At 42.0% G+C, this 24,119-nt stretch overlaps 1 protein-coding gene across 1 annotated transcript in view; it reads right to left on the reverse strand.

Annotated features, from left to right (window-relative positions):
• Positions 1-1,341: 1,341 nt before the first annotated feature.
• Positions 1,342-24,119, reverse strand: part of trim8b (tripartite motif containing 8b) — a 76,408-nt gene continuing 53,630 nt past the window's right edge. Inside the window, 5 exon segments of the mRNA XM_070876483.1 lie at positions 1,342-3,237; positions 3,240-3,776; positions 13,995-14,110; positions 18,401-18,432; positions 22,690-22,923. Of these exon segments, the coding sequence (XP_070732584.1) occupies positions 3,137-3,237; positions 3,240-3,776; positions 13,995-14,110; positions 18,401-18,432; positions 22,690-22,923 (1,020 nt within the window). The 3' untranslated portion in view covers positions 1,342-3,136.

A 24,119-nucleotide genomic window follows, 5' to 3' on the forward strand; every position in this document is an offset into this window, starting at 1 on the left:
AACAGTGTACATTTTGCACAATGTTCAGGATGTGGTTATTATGGAAGAGTCCAGTTAGGAGAGAAACTAAATGGAAAGAAAGGGAAAGAAAGTTGCACTGCCAAAGGATTGACAGGTTACCCATTCCTCTTGGCGGTGGCTGGGGTGGGGGGGGGGGGGGGGGGGAAGAAGAGACGGGGACAAAGAAGAAACTAAAGAAATAAAATTAAGGTCAACCAGAATGTGGACATAAATTCAGTAGCCCCTGAAATTACAAGAAGAATTAATGACACTTCCTTAACAAAAAACTCAACTTTACTGAGACCAATGCCTGTGATAGCATTCCACAATATAATTCCAGATCACAGTTTTAAAAAATACTTTTTATGGTGAGTAATTAACCCGGCACTTAATTCACTGGTGAGAAAGAGCTTCTAGATTTCCCCCACAGCTGTGCTACCTATTCATTGCCAGTTAAAGACACATGGAAATCAGACTCGGTTTATGCTGGCCAAAATTAGGCAGTCATTAAGTACATCATGAACAGGTGACTACTATTAAAAATAAAATTTGTGTGCAAGGTGAGTGATGCCAGAGGACCATTTGGGTAATCAGAGAAAGTATCAAAGCACTTCCAGATCAGGTATAGTAAAGGTTAGATGTGTAGGTAAAGCTCTCTAAAACACCCTTATAACATACCTTAAGCCCCAACTTCAGAAAAACCCTTTCTTTGTGCACCAGTATGGCAATTCAATTTCCAGCAATCGTGCTCTGAGTATGTGCTATTTAGTGGTTAATTTTGTGCTGCGGGTCCAAATCCAGAGAAGCTGGGTCAAAGCTTCCCGTAATTCCTTCATTTAGGAGCTTACAGTCAGCAGTGAGAGAATTTCATTATGTCAGCCTGGATTCAAACTTGTTTCAGCAGCTAACAGTATGCCACACAATTCACTTCCGCAAAGTCCATCTGCCCAGTCACCTCTCTCTTCCTCGGCTGAGAGAAGACTTATGCCAGAACCAGCAGCACGCCAAAATCGCATCCAAGCCATTCAAGTGTTGACCGAGGATGGTGAATGCTGTCCAGCTATTCAACTGCATCAGGGCTTGCAGCTAAGCCTGATCCTCGCTTGATCGCAGGGCCACACAATTAGATACTTTAAGTATGGATTACTGAACAGCAGACAGGAATGGGGGTCCTGGCTGCTTCTCCTCTTCCCTCCCTATGCCAGGGAGGCTAGATCCAAACATAGCAGCCCAGTTCCACCAGGAATCAAATTGGAGATCCTTCTGGTCCTTGAGGCTCAAAAATGTAGCGGAATAAAATGGAGTCTTTTTATACCCAAGAAAAAAGACAATCCCCAACACTGCATGTATACATGTTTATTCAATGCCTTAAAAGAAGATATTGATAAAGTGACATGAAATAGGAGGTTAAGATAAACCCTGCATAACCTGGTAACTATAAGTATTTGAGAAAGACAAAATACCAACAGTTCTTGATTTTACTGATTACAATAGTTTTTTCCAAACACTGACATTCACCCTTTTCTGCAGGGACAAAGCAAAACAGAGCTCCTGTGGTCAAACGTTGATGGACCATCACCACACAGTTAAAACCTCGTTACAACAAACCTTCCATCACATCAAACTTTGCCCAGGTCCCCAACTGAAGCTCCATTTCATTTTTAATTTGAAAAAAAAAAGTCGAAGGAATTCAATCCCTTGATGAAACAAACTTTGTTATAACATGCAAACCAGCAGATCCATCGGCACCATTTGTAAATGAATTATCTTTCCATTCTTTTGCCCAGTTATAACAAACTGGAGTTGTTTATTTTAAAACCAGTCACAGAATATCCTACTGCCATCAACATTGCCCGGATGCAGAACTGAAAACGAAAAACAAAAACAAAAAAAATGGGTGAAACATTTTTTCCAGCAGTCGGTGGTGAAGGAATTAAGTCAAAATTGGAGCTCAAACCTCAGCAAGGTGAAGCCCCCCCACCCCTCCCGCCCACAACCCCGCACCACTGACAAAAACCACCGCGGTTAGTAATAATGAGGTTCCACTGTAATAAGCCCATTCAAACACAACAGGCCTGAAAAGATGTTTGTTCGACAAACAGATCTTCAACCCTTTGAGCATCATTGTAACATAACCCCCTCCCACCCCCACCAATTTCTAGAAATTAAAAACAAGATTCCCAAATACTCCAGTTTTTTTTCTCTACAGAATACTGATTAAGAAATGTTCATGTTATGCATTAAGCATATTCCCAATTATTTATCAATATATAGTTTACAGGACAGCATTTGCCAAACCTAAAATAATCTGTCTTTCTTCTAGCTGACCAGGAACCCAGCCTGGCCAGTTCTTCGCTCTGCAGTGTAGTAGTTCCATTATGACTTTTTTTTTAATAAACTACTCGATTAAAGTGACAGGCCAAATCTGCCATGCTTAATTGGGGTGTCGTTCGTATCCATCTCCAGGAAGCCAGAGTCACACCTTGAATGTTTAAAAAAAAATCTCTTCTTAGATTTCTCGCTCCACAAGGGAAGTCCATACTCAAAGGGTTTATTGTAAAGGACCATTGGGTAACTATGACAATCAATGATTGAACATCCTGCCTGACAGCTCGCCAGAGACAATCCTCCATTCAGTGTTGCGTCACCGCACGACAACTTCCAGTGTTAGGGCATCATTTCCCCTCTCCGATCCGCCTATTCAACAGGTCAGACAAATGGTGTCAACGCACTCAGCGCAATTTGTGCTTCACTGTCAAATGGTACCTCTGCTTATTGCTGTTATTATTATACCAGAGCACTATATGATTAACTAATATTAAACGCCTCTGCAAAAAAGTGCTAAGAGTTTTCATATAAAAATTCTGTTATGGTTGCGGCACTCATGGCAGAAACAACCAACAAAGGAAGTCATTTATTACAGAACATGACTCCATTCGTAAATGGATTACTAAAACCAGCACTGGAATTCAATTGCACAAAAAGTGTACATCATGTGCGGAATGTATTTTCTAACTTTTTTTTTTGAAGCAAATGATTTGAAATAAACATTTACAGAAAGAAGAAAAATGGAGAAAAAAAAACATGAAAAAATGCACACATTGTTTAAAATGTATGATAGACAGAGTTTAGAAGATTAGCTTGCGGTGTAGTGTTCAGTGAAGGATTGGCCATATATCCTGCAGTTATCTTGCCTGCAGTGTTGTTGTGAGAAGCCGATCCCATTCCGTACGATATTAGGGACTGAGGTACCGAGGGAGCAGGTGGAAGAGCGTGTGCGTATTCCTGCGACGTCACAGACCACGGGAAAGTGCCTGATCTGCTGTACGGCTGGTGTCCATTGTGGTTCGAAACAGAAGGCACGCCCGAACAGTAACAGTTATCCACGGAGCAGACGAGGATTTTGCGCCCACCATAGCCGACCGACTGGGAAAGTACAGACTGCTGGGACGGCGTGCCGTTGGGATAGTGAGTTGTGTTGAAGACAGGGCCTGCGTGGACGGGCTGCGGGCCGCTGGTCAGTCCCACAATGTGCTGGGAGGAGCTGCAGGGCACCAGGGACTGCGCCGACTGTCTCTCAACGACAGACCCGCCCTGGCCCATAAACTGGCTGGCAACATTCCCAGCCGTTACTTCCAGGAAGCCATTGTCCACAGCAGATGTCGTGGGCATAGGGAAAGCCGTGGAGTGCTTGCGTTTTTCTCCAGCAGCATTGGAAATGTTGCAGGTGTAAGCAGGAACGCTCTGCAGAAACGGTACAGGAGTGCTTATTGTTTCTGTTGGAAGGACAGCAAAGATAAAACAGGTTACACCAGGAATCGGCAACTGCTGCAAACACATACAGGAGTAGTTTTGCTAGTTATTCAGTGGACTGGTTTCACAAGGTTGAAAACAAAACATTTGGTTTGTTTAGCTTCTGTTGCCCTCTCGAAAACTTTTCAATGCAGGACACAGGCTTTGGTCCAAATTACACGAGCTGTTTTTCTTGCTCACATGTAAGAATCAAGTAACCTATTAAAACACTCGGAATTAACAACTATGGAAACATTGCAACATGAGTGGTTGTACTTTCCTGGCACATTAGGACCACATTCTACCAAACCCTAGATTTACTAAAGACTGCTGACCTCCACCTGAATACAGGTGCTCCCTTGAGTGTTCCCAGTTTCTTCACTCACCAGCACTTTAAAGCATTAATACTTAAGTGATGGCGCTCTGAAGTGAAGCAAGTGACCAGCCGGGTTTACAATCAGCACCCGCTAGACGCACCAATACTTTGATTCAGATTTCAATGTTAAATGGTGCTGCTGGGTGCAGTGGGCACGTGCAGACTGCAAGACCAGCTTCTTTCACTATGGCACGAGGAGTTAGAGGACTGTCGCTTTAAAAAACATGGCAAGTGCAGAAACAGCCGAGATTGTACACGAGCATGTTACTGAATTTGTACCAAGAAAAACTTCCACTTTAGTAGGGCAAGCATTCTACTATAAATGACATTTTTATATCTAGTATTCATTATGTATAATACTATAGTACTTTCACAAGGGAAAAACTGGTAAAATAATTATCTGATGAACTGACACTTATTAACCAACTTTACAGCTCCCAATTTTTGCTTTATGTTTGCACTCAAGATGTGGACCACACAATCGAGGCTGTATTTAGTGCCTATCCCTACCTGCCCCAAGAAGTTGGTGATTATTATTTTTTTTTTTTATACAACGGAGTGGTTTTCTCAGCACTCAAGGCATTAATAGTCAATCATGCAATGTGGGACTGGAGTGGTATATAGGTCAGACCAGGTTAGAATCATCATAGAAATTTACAGCACGGAAGGAGGCCATTTCAGCCCAGTGTCCATGCCTGCCAACAAAGAGCGATCCAGCCTAATCCCACTTTTCAGCTCTTGGTCTGTAGCCCTGAAGGTTATGGCACTTCAAGTGGCTATCCACGTACTTTTTAAAATGCGGTGAGGGTTTCTGCCTCTACCACCCTTTCAGGCAGTGAGTTCTAGACCTCCACCCCTCTCGGAGTGAAGAAATTTCCGCTCAAATCCTACTACCAATTACTTTAAATCTATGCCCTCTGGTTATTGACCCCTCTGCTAAGGGAAATAGGTCCTTTCGACCCACTTAGGTGACAGACATCAATTGGGATTTTACAATCCAACAGCTTTCATGGTCAGTTTTCCTGGTGCCAGCCCACAAATTAAACAGATTTATTACATTCAAATTTCACAATTTGTCATGGTGGGATGTGAACTCATGCCCTCTGGGCTGCTAACTCAGTACCATATCACTACATTACCTTATACAGTGGGATGCAGGTGAAAAATTAAAGCGGTTTACTAATAAAAACAGTCATACAAGCAAAAGTGCTTGAAATTAAAGCACATGGTATTGGGGGTAATGTACTGATGTGGTTGGCAGGCTGGAAGCAGAGAGTCGGGATAAACGAGTCCTTTTCAGAATGGCAGGCAGTGACTAGTGGGGTGCCGCAGGGCTCAGTGCTGGGACCCCAGCTATTTACAATATACATTAATGATTTAGATGAAGGAATTGAGAGTAATATCTCCAAGTTTGCAGATGACACTAAGCTGGTGTGAGTTGTGAGGAGGACACTAAGAGGCTGCAGGGTGACTTGGACAGGTTAGGTGAGTGGCAGATGCAGTATAATGTGAATAAATGTGAGGTTATCCGCTTTGGGGGCAAAAGCACGAAGGCAGAATATTATCTAAATGGCGGCAGATTAGGAAAAGGGGAGGTGCAACGAGACCTGGGTGTCATGGTTCATCAGTCATTGAAAGTTGGCATGCAGATACAGCAGGCGGTGAAGAAGGCAAATAGCATGTTGGCCTTCATAGCTAGGGGATTTGAGTATAGGAGCAGGGAGGTCTTACTCCAGTTGTACAGGGCCTTGGCGAGGCCTCACCTGGAATACTGTGTTCAGTTTTGGTCTCCTAATCTGAGAAAGGACATTCTTGCTATCGAGGGAGTGCAGCGAAGGTTCACCAGACTGATTGCTGGGATGGCAGGACTGACATATGAGAGACTGGATTGACTGGGCCTGTATTCACTGGAGTTTAGAAGGATGAGCGGGGATCTCATAGAAACATATAAAATTCTGACGGGACTGGACAGGTTAGATGCAGAAAGAATGTTCCCGATGTTGGGGAAGTCCAGAACCAGGGGACACAGTTTAAGGATAAGGGGTAAGCCATTTAGGACTGAGATAAGGAGAAACTTCTTCACTCAGAGTTGTTAACCTGTGGAATTCTCTACCGCAGAGAGTTGTTGATGCCAGTTCGTTGGATATATTCAAGAGGGAGTTAGATGTGGCCCTTACGGCTAAAGGGATCAAGGGGTATGGAGAGAAAGCAGGAAAGTGGTACTGAGGTGAATGATCAGCCATGATCTTATTGAATGGTGGTGCAGGTTCGAAGGGCCGAATGGCCTACTCCTGCACCTATTTTCTATATTTCTATGTAACTAATATTGATGAAATCATAGGCTGAAATGGCTACCTTCAACACCGATCATAGAAAGTTGCTAGTGGGAGATATAAGACGACCTGCGTTTGCATTTGGAAGGGAAAAGAAATCTGGTTATGGTCTCTTTTATACTTAAATTTTTTAGAAATATGTGGGACAGGGAACTTATTTCCATGGAGGTTCCCTTTAAGTACTGCATATATTTAAAGCTAGTTCAATATAGCTGAACACTGCACTATGCTGGTTATAGGCAGATTGCTGAAATCTAAATACAGTTTTACACTGGTATATTTTCCACTCAATGGCAGTACTGGGAAGAGCAGAGTAGCTCAAGTCATAAAGATAGTGAATTTGAGTGTATTCAAGAACATTTTCTGAAGCAGCATGTTCTAGAATCAACAAGAGGGCAGGCCACACGAGATTTAGTAATGAGCCAGACTTAGTTAATAACCTAGCTGCAGGAGAACATTTGGCACGGGCTCGATGGGCCGAATGGCCTTCTTCCGTGCTGTAACCATTCTATGATTTAGCTTGTTGGGTTTGAAAAGGAGAAACTTCAGTTACAAGGATTCTAGATTTTAGTACGGCTATCTTTGCCGGGATGAGACAAAAGACCGACGACAATAAACTGGTCAAAATTGTTAGCGGGTAAAACTACAGATAAACAGTCATGTCCCTCCGCTATTTAAGAAAGGAGAGAGGGAAACCAGTGAATTATAGACCAGTTAGTCCAACATCTGTTGTCAGGAAATTGCTAAAGTCGATAATTAATGATAGGGTGACTGAACACCTCGAAAATTTTCAGTTGATCAGCATGGATTTGTGAAAGGTAGGTCATGCCTGACAAACCGGACTGAAGTTTTTGAAGCGGTGACTAAAGTAGTGAACAGGGGAATGTTTATGGATGTCATTTATATGGACTTCCAGAAGGCATTTGATAAAAGTCTCAAGAGACTGTTAACTAATGTAGAAGCCCACAGAATAGAGGGCAAATTATTGACCTGGTTAGGAAATTGGCTGAGTGGCAGGATGTGACTAATGTCCTGGAGGGATCTGTGTTGGGGCCACAACTATTCACAGTATTTAGACTGTGGATGATGGCATACAAAGTCATATATCCAAATGTGCCGATGAGACAAAGATAGGCAGCATTGTTGGCAGTGTAGATGAAAGCATAAAATTACAAAAGGGATATTGACAGATTAAGTGAATCTGTGGCAAATGGATGTCAATGTAAGCAAATGTGAAGTCATCCACTTCAGGCCTGAAAAGGATAGAATAGGGTACTTTCTAAATGATCAAAAGCTCAAAACAGTGGAGGTCGAAAGAGACTTGGGGGTCCAGGTGCATAGATTATTAAAATGTCACAAATAGATTCAGAAAATAATCAAAAAGACTATTGGAATGCTAGCCTTTATATTCAGAGGACTAGAATACAAGGGGTGTAAGCTATTCTGCAGCTATACAAAACCCTGGGTTCACCCACACCTGGAGTTCTGAGAGTAGTTCTGGACACACCTTAGGAAGGATATGTTGGCCTTAGGAGTGCAACGTAGGTTTACCAGACTGATACTTAGACTTCAAGGGTTAAGTAACGAATAGGGATTACACAAATTAGGGTTGTATTCCGTGGAATTTAGATGGTTAAGGGGTGATCTGATTGAAGTTTTCAAGATATTAAGAGAAAAAGGTGAGTGAGAGAGAAAAAGAGAGAGAGAGAAAAAGAGAGAGAGAGAGAAAGAGAGAGAGAGAGGGAGGGAAAGAGAGAGAGAAAGAAAAAGGAGAGAGAGAGAGAGAGAGAAAGAAAAAGAGAGAGAGAGAGAGAGAGAGAGACAGACATAAACTATTTCCACTGGTTGGGGATTCTAGGACTAGGGGGCATAGGCTAAAAATTAGAGCCAGACCTTTCAGGAATGAAATTAGGAAACACTCAGGCTCAATGGCCTACTCCTGTTCCTATGTTCCTAAAAGTGGGAGGTGTACAAAAAATAATTTAGCTTAATACAGGACCTGTATATACCCTCAAGGGGCAAGAGCTCTACTTACCAAATAATAAAACAGCCATCGCTGACAAGAGGTGAGAGGTTAACATAAAACTAAAAGGAAATAACATAAAAGTGCAGAGAATAGTGTAGATCAAGGGGACTGGGAGAGATATAAAAAACAGCAAAGGAAGGCAAAAAAAGTAAAATCTGCAAAAGGAAGTACGAAAAGAAGCTTGAGGGATATGGCAGACTTGTTGAATAATTACTTTGCGTCAGTCTTCACAGTAGAGGGAGAGGCTAATATACCTGACATTCCAGGGAAACTAATAGTGAATCAAGGACTGGAACTCACTGAAGTTAGTGCAAGCAAGAAAACAGCATTCGAAAAAAATAATGGCACTAAAGACTGCCAAATCCCCAGAACCTGATCGTTTCCATCCCAGCGTTTTAAAGGAAGTAGGTAACAAAATTGTAGATACTTTGAGAGAAATTTGAGCTGATTAGAGAGAGCCAACATGAATTTGTGAAGAGGTGGTCATATCTAATGAACCCAACTGAATTTTTTTTGGGGGGGGGGGGGGTGAAGAAAGAGATGTCATTTATATGGACTTCCAGAAGGCATTCATAAGGTTCCACACAAGAGCCTGTTAGCTAAAATTAAAGCTCATGGAATTGAAGGCAAATTATTGTCCTGGTTAGGAGATTGATTAGATGGTAGAAGTAGGGATAGCAGGTAGGTACTTGAATGTGAAATAAATGACTAGTGGTGCCCCACAAGGCTCTGTGCTGCAGCCTCAACTATTCACTATATTAATGACTTAGACAATGCAAGAGAGAGAGAGAGAGAGAGAGAGAGAGAGAGAGAGAGAGAGTTATATATACACACAAGTTTGCCGATGATGATTGTTGAGATAGTAAGTAGTGTAGACAGGGGCATAACATTACAAAGAAACATTGATAGATTAAGTGTGTGGACAAAACTGTGGCAGATGGATTTCAACACAGGCCATCCATGTTGAACCAAAAAACAGATTGATCAGAGTATCTTTTAAATGATGAAAAGCTAGGAACAGTGCAAGCCCAGAGTAATTTTGGGGTCCATGTACACAGATCACTAAAATGTAGTAGTCGGGCACAACATTTAAAAAAAAAAAGGCTAATGGAATGTTAGGCTTTATAGCTAGAGGTGCAGGCTTGAAGGGCCGAATGGCCTGCTCCTAATTTCTATAATTCTAGAGGGGAGAAAGTTTTGCTACAACTGTACAAAGCACTGACACAAATAACCTTTCGGAAATACTAGGCGACCGAGGGTGTAGCGAGAAGGAGGAACTGAAAGGAAAAGGCAGGTAACTATAGGCCGGTTAGTTTAACATCTGTAGTGGGGAAAATGCTTGAAGCTATCATTAAGGAAGAAATAGCGGGACATCTAGATAGGAATAGTGCAATCAAGCAGACGCAACATGGATTCATGAAGGGGAAATCATGTTTAACTAATTTACTGGAATTCTTTGAGGATATAACGAGCATGGTGGATAGAGGTGTACCGATGGATGTGGTGTATTTAGATTTCCAAAAGGCATTCGATAAGGTGCCACACAAAAGGTTACTGCAAAAGATAAAGGCACGCGGAGTCAGAGAAAATGTATTAGCATGGATCGAGAATTGGCTGGCTAACAGAAAGCAGAGAGTGGGATAAATGGGTCCTTTTTGGTTATAAAATCGGTGGTTAGTGGTGTGCCACAGGGATCGGTGCTGGGACCACACCTGTTTACAATATGCATAGATGACCTGGAAGAGGGGACAGAGTGTAGTGTAATAAAATTTGCAGATGACACAAAGATTAGTGGGAAAGAGGACACAGAGAGGCTGCAAAGAGATTTAGATAGATTAAGCGAATGGGCTAAGGTTTGGCAGATGGAATACAATGTCAGAAAATGTGAGGTCATCCACCTTGGGAAAAAAAAAACAGTAAAAGGGAATATTATTTGAATGGGGAGAAATTACAACATGCTGCGGTGCAGAGGGACCCGAGGGTCCTTGTGCATGAATCCCAAAAAGTTAGTTTGCAGGTGCAGCAAGTAATCAGGAAGGCGAATGGAGTGTTGGCCTTCATTGCGAGAGGGATGGAGTACAAAAGCAGGGAGGTCCTGCTGCAACTGTACAGGGTATTGGTGAGGCCGCACCTGGAGTACTGTGTGCAGTTTTGGTCACCTTACTTAAGGAAGGATATACTAGCTTTGGAGGGGGTACAGAGACGATTCACTAAGCTGATTCTGGAGATGAGGGGATTACCTTATGATGATAGATTGAGTAGACTGGGTCTTTACTCGTTGGAGTTCAGAAGGATGAGGGAATATCTTATAGAAACATTTAAAATAATGAAAGGGATAGACAAGATAGAGGCAGGAGAGATTGTTTCCACTGGTCGGGGAAAACTAGAACTAGGGGGCACAGCCTCAAAATACAGGGGAGACAATTTAAAACAGAGTTGAGAAGGAATTTCTTCTCCCAGAGGGTTGTGAATTTGTGGAATTCTCTGCCCAGGGAAGCAGTTGAGGCTAGCTCATTGAATGTATTCAAATCACAGATAGAGAGATTTTTAACCAATAAGGGAATTAAGGATTACAGGAAGCGGGTGGGTAAGTGGAGCTGAGTCCACGGCCAGATCAGCCATGATCTTTTTAAATGGCGGAGCAGGCTCGAGGGGCTAGATGGCCTACTCCTGTTCCTAATTCTTATGTTATGAGTCAGGAAATTGTGTTAGGGAAATTGATGGGAGTGAAGGCTGATAAATCCCCAGGGCCTGATTACTCTGGGATGCAGACTCTTAAGGAAGTGGCCCTAGAAATAGTGGATGCATTGGTGATCATTTTCCAACATTCTATAGACTCTGGATCAGTTCCTATGGACTGGAGGGTAGCTAATGTAACACAACTTTTTAAAAAAAGGAGGGAGACAGAAAATGGGGAATTATAGACTGGTTCGCCTGACAGCAGTAGTGGGGAAAATGTTGGAATCAATTATTAAAGATGAAATAGCAGCACATTTGGAAAGCAGTATGGATTTATGAAAGAGAAATCATGCTTGACAAATCTTCCAGAATTTTGAGGATGTAACTAGTAGAGTGGACAAGGGAGAGCCAGTGGACGTGGTGTATTTTGACTTTCAAAAGGCTTTTGACAAGGTCCCACACACAAGAGATTGGTGTGCAAAATTAAAGCACATGGTATTGGGAGTAATTTATTGACATGGATAGAGAACTGGTTGGCAGACAGGAAGCAGAGAGTCGGGATAAACGGGTCCTTTTCAGAATGGCAGGCAGTGACTAGTGGGGTGCCACAGGGTTCAGTGCTGGGACCCCAGCTATTTACAATATACATTAATGATTTAGATGAAGAAATTGAGTGTAATATCTCCCAAGTTTGCAGATGACACTAAGCTGGGTGGTGGTGTCAGCTGTGAGGAGGATGCTAAGAGGCTGCAGGGTGACTTGGACAGGTTAGGTGAATGGGCAAATGCATGGCAGATGCAGTATAATGTGGATAAATGTGAGGTTATCCACTTTGGTAGCAAAAACAGGAAGGCAGATTATCTAATTAGGAAGAGGGGAGGTGCAACGAGACCTGGGTGTCATGGTACATCAGTCATTGAAAGTTGGCATGCAGATACAGCAGGCAGTGAAGGTGGCATAACTAGGGGATTTGAGTATAGGAGCAAGGAGGTCTTATTGCAGTTGTACAGGGCCTTGGTGAGACCTTGCCTGGAATATTGTGTTCAGTTTTGGTCTCCTAATCTGAGGAAGGATGTTCTTGTTATTGAGAGAGTGCAGCGAAGGTTCACCAAACTCATTCCCGGGATGGCAGGACTGACATATGAGGAGAGACTGGATCGACTGGGCCTGTATTCACTGGAGTTTAGATGAATGAAAGGGGATCTCATAGAAACATATACAATTCTGACTGGACTGGACAGGTTAGATGCAGGAAGAATATTCCTGATATTGGGGAAGTCCAGAACCAGGGGTCACAGTCTAAGGATAAGGGGTAAGCCATTTAGGACAGAGATGAGGAAAAACTTCTTCATTCAGAGTTGTTAACCTGTGGAATTCTCTACCGCAGAGTTATTGATGCCAAGGTTAGATATGGCCCTTATGGCTAAAGGGATCAAGGGGTATGGAGAGAAAGCAGGAAAGGGCTACTGAGGTGAATGATCAGCCATGATCTTATTGAATGGTGGTGCAGGCTCGAAGGGCCTACTACTGCACCTATTTTCTATGTTTATGTTAGACCACATGTGGAGTACAGTTCTGGGCACCCACACCATAGAAAGGATATGTTGTCCTTGGAAGGAGTGCAGCGCAGATATACCAGAATGTTAGCAGGGGCTCCAAGGGTTAGATTATGGAGGAGAAATTGCATAGACTAGGCTTGCATTCCCTGGAATATAGGAGGTTAAAGGGTGGCTTAATTGAGGTTTTTGTGATTTTGAAAGGAATACATAGGGTAGATGCAGAGAGACTTCTTTCGCCGGTAGGGGAGGACATACCCTTAAAATCACAGCCAGACCATTCAGGAGAGAAGTTAGGAAATACTTCTTCACAAAGGGTGGTAGAAGTGTGGAACAGTGTCCCACATAAAGCAATTGATTCTTGCTCATTTAATGATTTTAAATCTGAGATAAAGATAGATTTTTTGCTAGCTAAGGGTATTAAGGGAAATAGAGCCAAGACAGGTGGAGGGAGTTAGGATACAGATCAGCTATGATCTCAAAATGGTGGAACAGGCTTGAAGGGCTGCATGGCCTACTCCTGTTCTTATGATTATACAGCGAGCGAGAGCGAGAGCGAGAGAGAGAGACAAAGAGAGAGAGAGAGAGACAGAGAGAGAGAGAGAGAGAGAGAGAGACAGAGAGAGAGACACAGACAGAGAGACACAGACAGAGAGACAGAGAGACAGAGACAGAGAGACACAGAGAGAGACAGAGAGACACAGAGAGAGAGAGAGAGAGACACAGAGAGAGAGAGAGAGAGAGAGAGACACAGAGAGAGAGAGACACACACACAGAGAGAGAGAGACACACACACAGAGAGAGAGAGAGACACACAGAGAGAGAGAGAGAGACACACAGAGAGAGAGACACACAGAGAGAGAGACACATACAATTCCAGTCAACTTTTCCCACAATAGATGTTTATGGCCCATTTATCATGGAAACCACAATATAAAACTCATATTGTAAAGACACCCTGTGCTGCATCTATTTTGCATTCCCAGCTCTCAGTCTATGCCTGCAGCAAACTCAACTGCTCCCCAAAATGCCCCCATGGTTTTTGCTACTCAACAATAAATAGTGTAAAATCTAAGTATTATAAAAATAAAGATTGAATATATAACTTTAAAATCTTTACTGAATTACATCTGGTCGCATTAGGCCTTGCATGCGAAACCCACTTCACCTGAAGACAACACTTGGTCAAAACCTCCTGTGCAAGTAATTAAAAACAATACGATTTGTTTTACCTTCAAGCAACTTTCTGATGTGTTTCTCCTTCTTACCAATCTCGCTTAAGAAAGCTTTTGGCTGGAGGTGACCGAATTTAGGAGGTGGCAGTCCATTTCCTGTACAAGCTTGTGTCCTTAAAAAAAAAAAATTAAAGAAACATTTTACAAACACAAAAACGTTTTGAGTTCAGTTTTATATCATGACCATAGAATTTTATGGCAAACACCTAGTCAAGTAGTGTATAAGCAATGCATTTTTTTTTTCCAGACTGGGTCTGTATGAGCAAGATGTGGCTTACTTCATGCTTATGTGATTACTTTGATAATCAATGTTGGATCCCAGCATTAAATTTACGCTGTTCCAAATCCAGCATCGTAGCGGTATGAAAAAGATGTACAGAATCAAAACTTCCTTCTAAATAAATTACCAGATTAACTCCATTAAGATTTTCATCGACTAGGTTTAAAGGGGGCCGTGACATTTTACCAGGAAGGAGTTGCTGCTTATAATAATCAGTTGCAAAAATTCTGCTTGGCATTCAAAATGATGCAAACTATCAAACACATTTAATCACATTACTGTTGAAACATTTAAAACTGGTTTTTAAATAGAGCTTATTTATAAGAATGGTCTTGAGAGTCTGTGTTAGACGGTGACACTCGTATTCTAGGCTCCACTGGATACTACAGAGGAAGTGATTGGTTCTGGAGTCGGAAGTCCCTGACATAACCATGTATGATTTCACCCCTCACAAACAGGAAAACCCCATAATCACTATTGTTATCGAGGAAAGAAAAATATTCAGCTCGTCACCTCAAAGCATATTAAGTACGAGGCAACATCTCTGGAATGGTTTAAATTCCAACTTTCACTGTCGCAGAATAATCAACCCTAGTCTTGACCAGCTAAGAACCATAGCTCCATGAAATATTTACAACGATCAGAGCCAACTAATTGTCACTGGGCAATCTCTATACATGTGATACTATCTATTCACTATCGATCTACTCTGAATGATCTAGGACCATGGACATTAACTGTAAGATTACCATGTAAAGATGCACTTTACAGATAATTAAGGCAACAGATTTGCCAATACAATGCAAAATCACCACAATGGTATGGTGTAAAAACAGAAAATGCTGGAAATACTCAGTATGACAGGCAGCATCTGTGGAGAGAGAAACAGAGTTAACATTTCAGGTCAATGGCCTTTCGCCAATACTATAGTGCTTTACAAACCAGCCCAATTCTCCTGGTATGTCAATAGCAATATCAACACTTCATAGAAAAGGGCATATTTAATGAGGGTGGCAATTGCAGAATTCATTTCTATATAAACACAACTGTATGGAGTACTGCATACAGTTTTGGTCTTATTTAAAAGGAGGGATATACTTCCATTAAAGGCTGTTCTGAGAAGGTTCACGAGATTGATTCCTGAGATGAAGGGGTCATCTTATGAAGAAAGATTGAGCAGGTTGGGCCTATACTCATTGGAGTTTAGAAGAATGAGAGGTGATTTTATTGAAACATAAGATTATGAGGGGGCTTGACAGGGTAGATGCAGAGACAATGTTTCCCCTCGTGGGGGAATCTAGAACTAGGGGGCATAGTTTCAGAATAAGGGGTCGCCCATTTAACTCAAGAACATAAGAAATAGGAACAGGAGTAAGCCATACGGCCCCTCGAGCCTGCTCTGCCATTCACTAAGATCATGGCTGATCATGGACTCAGCACCACTTCCCCGTCTGCTCCCCATAACCCCTTATCATTTAAGAAACTGTCTATTTCTGTCTTAAATTTATTCAATGTCTCAAGTTCCACAGCTCTGAGGCAGCGAATTCCACAAATTTACAACCCTCAGAGAAAAAAAAGAGATTTTTCCTTATCTCTGTTTTAAATGGGCGGCCCCTTATTCTAAGGTAGTCTCCCCCACCAGTGGAAACATCCTCTCTGCATCCACCTCGTCAAGCCCCCTCATAATCTTATATGTTTCGATAAGATCACCTCTCATTCTTCTGAATTCCAATGAGTAGAGGCCCAACCTACTCCACCATTCCTCACAAGTCAATTCCCTCATCCCCAGAATCAACCTAGTAAACCTTCTCTGAACTGCCTCCAAAGCAAGTATATCCTTTCGTAAATATGGAAACCAAAACTGCACGCAGTATTCCAGGTGTGGCCTCACCAATACCTTATATAGCTGTAGCAAGACTTCCCTGCCTTTATACTCCATCCCCTTTGCAATAAAGGCCAAGATACCATTGGCCTTCCTGATCACCTGCTGTATCTGCATACTATCCTTGTGTTTCATGCACAAGTACACCCAAGTCCCACTGTACTGCAGCACTTTGCAATCTTTCTCCATTTAAATAATAACCTGCTCTTTGATTTTTTTCTGCCAAAGTGCATGACCTCACACTTTCCAACATTGTACCCCATCTGCCAAATTTTTGCCCACTCACTTAACATATGTCCTTTTGCAGATTTTTTGTGTCCTTCTCACACATTGCTTTTCCTCCCATCTTCGTATCGTCAGCAAACTTGGCTCAGTCCCTTCTTCCAAGTCGTTAATATAGATTGTAAATAGTGGGGTCCTAGCACTGATCCCTGCAGCACCCCACTAGTTACTGGATGCCAACCAGAGAATGAACCATTTATCCTGACTCTCTGTTCGCCAATCCTCCATCCATGTTAATATATTACCCCAACCCCGTGAACTTTTATCTTGTGCAGTAACCTTTTATGTGGCACCTTGTCAAATACCTTCTGGAAGTCTAAATACACCACATCCACTGGTTCCCCTTTATCTACCCTGTTTGTTACATCCTCAAAGAACTCCAGCAAATTTGTCAAACATGACTTCCCCTTCATAAATCCATGCTGATTCTGCCTGACCGAATTTTGCTTTTCCAAATGTCCTGCTACTGCTTCTTTAATAATGGACTCCCAACATTTTCCCAACCAAAGATATTAGGCTAACTGGTCTATAGTTTCCTGCTTTTTGTCTACCTCCTTTTTTTTTTAAAAACGGAGATGAGGAGGAATTTCTTCTCTGAGGGTCGTGAATCTTTGGAATTCTCTGCCCCAGAGAGCTCTGGAGGCAGAGTCATTGAATGTATTTAAGGTGGAGATAGACAGATTTTTGAACGATAAGGGAATCCAGGGTTATGGGGAGCGGGCAGGGAAGTGTTGAGGCCAAGATCAGATCAGCCATGATCTTACTGAATGGCAGAGCAGGCTCGAGGGGCCAGATGGCCCACGCCTTCTCCCATTTCATATGTTCTTATGTAATAATGGGTTCTTGCTCTGATGAAAGGTCATCGACCTGAGTCGTTAACTCTATCTCTCTCCACAGATGCTGCCTGACCTGAATATTTCCAGCATTTTCTATTTTTATTTAACGGGTTCTATTTGTTCTACAACAGAAATTGAGGATAGACAGAATTAATCTGTCAATCAGTCTGCTATGCTCAGTTCCCCAATATGGCACTGTGTGAATAACTTCAGTTGTTACTGCCTTTTTACCTGGTCTTTTGCAGCTTTCATCCCTTTATAACAGTGAATGAGAGACAATGAAGAGGTGGTTGGTCATATCTATTCTATTAATACTACATTTGTGCACACTTCCTAGTCAATGAATAATGCAAAACCTTACTTCCTGTTGCCATGATTTTGTCACCGACTTTTTCCATTATAAATTCTTACACCCACATTTATAATGCAAATTAGTCACGTTGTAGTTGCACCCTTCCACCAGTGGTAGCACTGTAGCACTTCAGTTTTGCATCTCCCAGATCCTCAGCCCATACTTCATGCTCCAAGAAACTCTACATCTGATTCCCAACCTGTCCTAAGTTTTTCTACTGAAATAATATAAAAACACCACATTATATAAAACAGGAAACAAATATATAACTTTAAAATGGGAACTGAATTACACCTGCATGCCACAGTCCAATTCTCCATCTCTGCTAATCCTGCTTCACCCAAAGACTATACCTGGTCTTGACTACTCCCTGTATGCAATACCACAGAAGACTGATGAGAGTATTTTGTGAAGGCATCAGATCAAGTTTGATCAAATCATGCACAAACACAGCTCATTGTACTTCAATGAAGAGTCCATAGTGGCCTCATTTATATCATCCAAATTTGCTAATTAGACAGATGGTTTGATTTACAGGGGAAGGCCATTTTATAAGTAATACAACTTATGAATCTAGTTCAATTAATAGAATTAATGCCATTATTAATAGCATAATGATTAGATTCTGCGTTCTGTAAATTCCAGGGTTTATAGCTTTCCATAAAAAGACATGGCTTACATCAAGGCCATTTTCATCACTTTATCCCTCATATGCAAATACCTTGATTCTCTGGCTAATCATATTAGAAAACCCAACATATTAATGCTTACCTTTCCAGTAAAATTTTTACCGATTTGGTATTCTGAAAAAAAACAAAAATATAAAAATATAAATATAACATACTTTCGTAGCCTTTTCAGTTTGGGTTTTCTACAGTATAATGGAATCACATTTAAAATGAGTGAAGCAAGAGAATCTGAGCTTTTCTTAATAAAATCCTTTAAAATGTTCACATCCCACAGTTAAAACTGAATGAATAGAAATGAACAGTTCTTTGGCGATCAATAGATTCTTCTTTAAAAATCCTGAAGGCCTGATTCTGGATGGGGAACTAGTAGCCTCCTGGCAACGTATCCAAGTTGCCATTCTTCATGCAAGAGTCTGGGCAGTGATGGTAAGCGGGCTATACAATTGAAAGGGCACCTTAATCAAGTCTCACCTTGTCCTTGGCCAACGTTTAGACATGGGCACTTCTCAGCAGGGGTCACAGGACAGTGATCAGGAGCAGGAACCCCAGCTGAATTTGTCCCCACTAGTCCGAGGCCCCAGAATGCATTCCTTGCTTTCTCACCACTCCCCCCCCCACCCCAATAATTGAATGGTGGAACACCTGGCCATTGGCAGAACATAACACACACATATCCCTGCAGTCCTCAGAGAATAATTACATTAATGGATTACTGTGATGGGGGGAAAAAAAAAAAGAGTTCAGCAATTGCTACTGCAGCAGTGGGAGTGGAAAGAGAAATGTCTAAATTTAGTGTTTTACAACCAGTCATAATATTAAATTTGGGAAAGTCAAAAACTTGCTAAATGCATAATTTAAGTTGTGGAATGAAATTCGATCAAATAAGTAAATCAATACATTCTCATCAGAAGTCAATGGGCAACAATTATTATAGGGAAAACTGAGAAATTGCAGCACCCCGACCACCACTCCAGCGCAAATCACTAACTCATAGAAACATAGAAAATAGGTGCAGGAGTAGGCCATTCAGCCCTTCTAGCCTGCACCACCATTCAATGAGTTCATGGCTGAACATGCAACTTCAGTACCCCCTTCCTGCTTTCACGCCATACCCCTTGATCCCCCGAGTAGTAAGGACTTCATCTAACTCCCTTTTGAATATATTTAGTGAATTGGCCTCAACTACTTTCTGTGGTAGAGAATTCCACAGGTTCACCACTCTCTGGGTGAAGAAGTTTCTCCTTATCTCGGTCCTAAATGGCTTACCCCTTATCCTTAGACTGTGACCTCTGGTTCTGGACTTCCCCAACATTGGGAACATTCTTCCTGCATCCAACCTGTCCAAACCCGTCAGAATTTTAAACGTTTCTATGAGGTCCCCTCTCACTCTTCTGAACTCCAGTGAATACAAGCCCAGTTGATCCAGTCTTTCTTGATAGGTCAGTCCCACCATCCCGGGAATCAGTCTGGTGAATCTTCGCTGCACTCCCTCAATAGCAAAAATGTCCTTCCTCAAGTTTGGAGACCAAAACTGTACACAATACTCCAGGTGTGGCCTCACCAAGGCCCTGTATAACTGTAGCAACACCTCCCTGCCCCTGTACTCAAATCCCCTCGCTATGAAGGCCAACATGCCATTTGCTTTCTTAACCGCCTGCTGTACCTGCATGCCAACCTTCAATGACTGATGTACCATGACACCCAGGTCTCGTTGCACCTTCCCTTTTCCTAATCTGTCACCATTCAGATAATAGTCTGTCTCTCTGTTTTTAACCACCAAAGTGGATAACCTCACATTTATTCACATTATACTTCATCTGCCACGCATTTGCCCACTCACCTAACCTATCCAAGTCACTCTGCAGCCTCATAGCATCCTCCTCGCAGCTCACACTGCCACCCAACTTGGTGTCATCCGCAAATTTGGAGATACTACATTTAATCCCCTCGTCTAAATCATTAATGTACACTGTAAACAACTGGGGCCCCAGCACAGAACCCTGCGGTACCCCACTAGTCACTGCCTGCCATTCCGAAAAGTACCCATTTACTCCTACTCTTTGCTTCCTGTCTGACAACCAGTTCTCAATCCATGTCAGCACACTACCCCCAATCCCATGTGCTTCATCTTACAATAGGATTGAACCTGGGACCTTGCTCGTCCATTGGTGGGCGTGCCTTATTTTGCCTAGACCCCAAGCTCTGGAATTCCCTGCCTAAATCTCTCCCACCTCTCTTTCATTCTTTAAGGTGCTCCTTAAAACCTGATCAAACTTTTCGTCACCTGTCCTAATTTCTCCTTATGCGGCTCGGTGTCAATTTTTGTGTTTCATAATACTCCTGTGAAGCGCCTTGGGGCATTTACTGTGTTAAAAGGTGCTATATAAATACAAGTTGTTCTTGTCTATATGAAGACAGGAAAAATAATCAACTAGAGTGACTCCAGAGCACACTCACTCAGCTAGTTACAGTGCACTAAAGTCAAAGTCCTGTGAACAGGTCCTTTTCTTAGCCATGGTGCAGCATGTAGTATGGGGACGCCGAGGGAGGGAATAAACTCAAAAACATAACCAAAAGTCAATGTTATTATCTCAGGCAAGGTCTGACAAAAATAATGCTAGAAGCAACAAATTTTGAACATCAACCTAGTTTATTAGCACGTTAAAACCTGGGATTGTAAATGCATTCTTCTAATGTCTCTGACCACAAATACCTTCAATTATTTATTTAAACCAGGATTGGACTCCCAAAGCTAAGTGTCCCATAAGCCGAATGCTAAAGATGGTAAAAACTATGCAGTGTTGAGATTCTTAACCTTACTGGAAAATAAAAAAGAATTTTAAAATGTAAATCTAAATTAAAAATACCACCCCTATTTACTGGCATGTATACCCCCAAGTAAAACACCTTTGTTCTTGTACCTCCATTGGCTTGTTGATTTACAGTGACATGGGGGGGGAAAAGAGAGGGGGCTGGCAACAAAAAAAGAAAATTATGCAGCGACATTAGGAACAAGGTTGGGAATTGTGTAGTTATGGCAACTCAACTTGGAATGTAATTCTCTGCTTATTGCTGCTCAACTCGGAGCAGGAATTTAAATAAAACGGTTTTCCTATGGAGGACTATTTGTTAATAGTTGACCGCTTAGAACAAAGACAGGAAACTAGCTGTGCAAGTGTTATTTGAGCCAACTTAAGCAAGATCCTTCTGTAAACCGTTGATTATTGCAATAACATTTTAATACCTTCAAAATGAGAAAATTAGGATGAAATAATTAGAGCGATTCTGTGCATCATTTAACTCTCTTTTTTCTTTAAAAAGCAGAACCACCAAGCCCCAGATCCTTTTTTGCAAAAGCAATTTAACTCCTTAAATGCTGGGCTGAATAGACACGATGACGACAGGTTTTAAAACACCCATTTGATTCCACACAGATTTTTCCTTTGGAATGCTTCAATTGAAAAGGATTACAATCCAATATTTTGTTTTGCTGAAAAGTGCTTTCAAACTTTAAGGATTAAATTTATGAATAAATATATACACATTTAAATCTTTCTGCTCATTTCACACATTCTATCTCCAGAGCCGACAGTGAAGAGGTTAACATGGGCTGTTCTAGGCCTGTGTGTCTGCATTTAAAGTCTGTGGACACCTCCATTTCTCCTTTTCAAGCAGAAAACTCCCGTTTGCTAAAACGTGGTGAAGTTGCAACAGAGACGCCAGTAATATCCAAAGGCGGCAGTTGGCAACAGCAGCATGGCAGCACAGTACCACCTTCCAAACACGCTAACGGCACTAAAGGCATGTGTTCACATCCTTGCATAGTCAGCTCTTTGATTCCTCCCCAGCAGCACGGCAGAAATAAAGCAAAGGAGGGGAAATCACTCATCCTAGGGTGAGGCTCAGCCACAGCATTGGCAAGGCTTTGCCTAGGTGTGCACCTCCAAAGCACTGTAAAATGGAGAGGTGTGCAATATCTATAGAAAATTAAAAGTTTTCCCATTATAAATTCCTATGGCCACATTTATACTGGAAACGATCCATGTAAACGAATCACATAGTAATGAACATCTCCCGCTAGCAGTGCCACTGGAGCGCTTCAGTTTTTCATTTTCCTCAATTCCTCAGCCTGTATTGCAGAGAAAATCCTATGCTCCAATCAACTCGACTTCCCAACATGCCTTACGTAATTATGAATAAAAGATCAAAGTAAGAGAGAAAAAAAAATGACGAACATGGGGATTGAATTATGTCTGCATGTCCTGGTCCCATTATCTCCCACCTTCTAATCCACTTCACCTGAAAACCACTTAGTTTTGCGTCCGTCCGCAACTTCACTGAAGATTGACTTGTGTGGTTTTAAAAACTTGCCTTCATAAATGAGATATCCTCTGTTCTGTCCCACATTTTTTGGACAGAATTCAGTAACTTTTTCGCCTCCTCCAGTCGCTCATTTAGCAGATGCACTTGCGAGGCATTTTCGTCACAGAACTTTGTTCGTGTTTTATCGATCAGCTCCAAAGTCTTCCCCAGATCCTCCTCCAGAATCTGACGCATTTTCTCATACTGCAGGCGCACTTCCTCTTTCAATTGCTGGACTTTTTCCTAAAAAAAAAGGGGCAGTGGCAGAAATGATTTAATTTATGCATTGGACACATTCTAGAGAAATGCAACAGGTTGTTGGGGGGTGGTGGAAGGAGAGAATTGAGATACTAGATTAGAAAATGACGACAAAAAAAAAGTCAAAGTCACAAAAGCCGTAAGCAAATCCAGCCCAATGGCTCATCAGGCAGGCCAGGTTGTCTGAAATCAGTGCCATTTAGGCTTATCTGTGGATGCAGACATCCTGTAAATTGCAAAAGTCTTGCTATGCGCATAGTCTCACGTCTGTGCCAGTACAAGGAGTGCGCAGGATTTTTTTTTAAAGTGTGGAAATACCACGCCTCAGCCGTCTGTTTATCTACAGGAGGTCTCAAATCACCAAAATGCAGATAGACAGACACGAAAATTGAAATGATTTCACTGCAACTAGAATAGTTGCCTTCTTGCATCACAATGGGCCAACATTAATCTTTATAATGCTTTGTGCTCGGCAATGTGCATATTAAACACTTCTCATTGACGAGAAAAACATGTGCTAGTCCCCACTGTATGTCTTAGCCTTTCCCAAGATGTGTAAACACCGTTGTACCCATACTGGACGTATTCACCCTGGACGTAGCAGGTTTGGATGAACTGCATCATCTTGTACAAGGTATTTCTATAAGAGTTCATTTTATGTCAAGGAGGCAATGTCAGATGGCCTCCCTACCCAGTGTTCAGACTTTGAGCAAGCTTTTGGTCACCTGCCCTAATTTCTCCTTATGTAGCTCAGTGACAAATGTTTTGTCCGCTACTGAAGCCCTCATACATACCTTTGTTACCTCTAGACTGGACTATTCCAACGCACTCCTGGCTGGCCTCCCACATTCTACCCTACGTAAACTAGTGGTGATCCAAAACTCAGCTGCCAGAGTCCTAACTCCCACCAAAAAATCTGTACATCTAAATAGAATAGAATCGTACAGCACAGATGGGAGGCCATTCGGCCCATCGAGTCTGCGCCAGCGCTTTCGAAGAGCAATTCAGTTAGTCCCACTCCCCTGATCATTCCCCATATCCCTGCAATTATTTAGAATAAATAAAAAAATGTGCAACTGCTTGAATATAATTTTTGAATACAGTAATCAAATTGTGTGTTTCTTTCAGGAAAATTTACCTCGGGGCAGGGGAGAATGTTGGAGTTCATACTTTCTCATGTT

Source organism: Pristiophorus japonicus, chromosome 3, assembly GCF_044704955.1.
Source record: "Pristiophorus japonicus isolate sPriJap1 chromosome 3, sPriJap1.hap1, whole genome shotgun sequence".
Classification (NCBI taxonomy): domain Eukaryota; kingdom Metazoa; phylum Chordata; class Chondrichthyes; family Pristiophoridae; genus Pristiophorus; species Pristiophorus japonicus.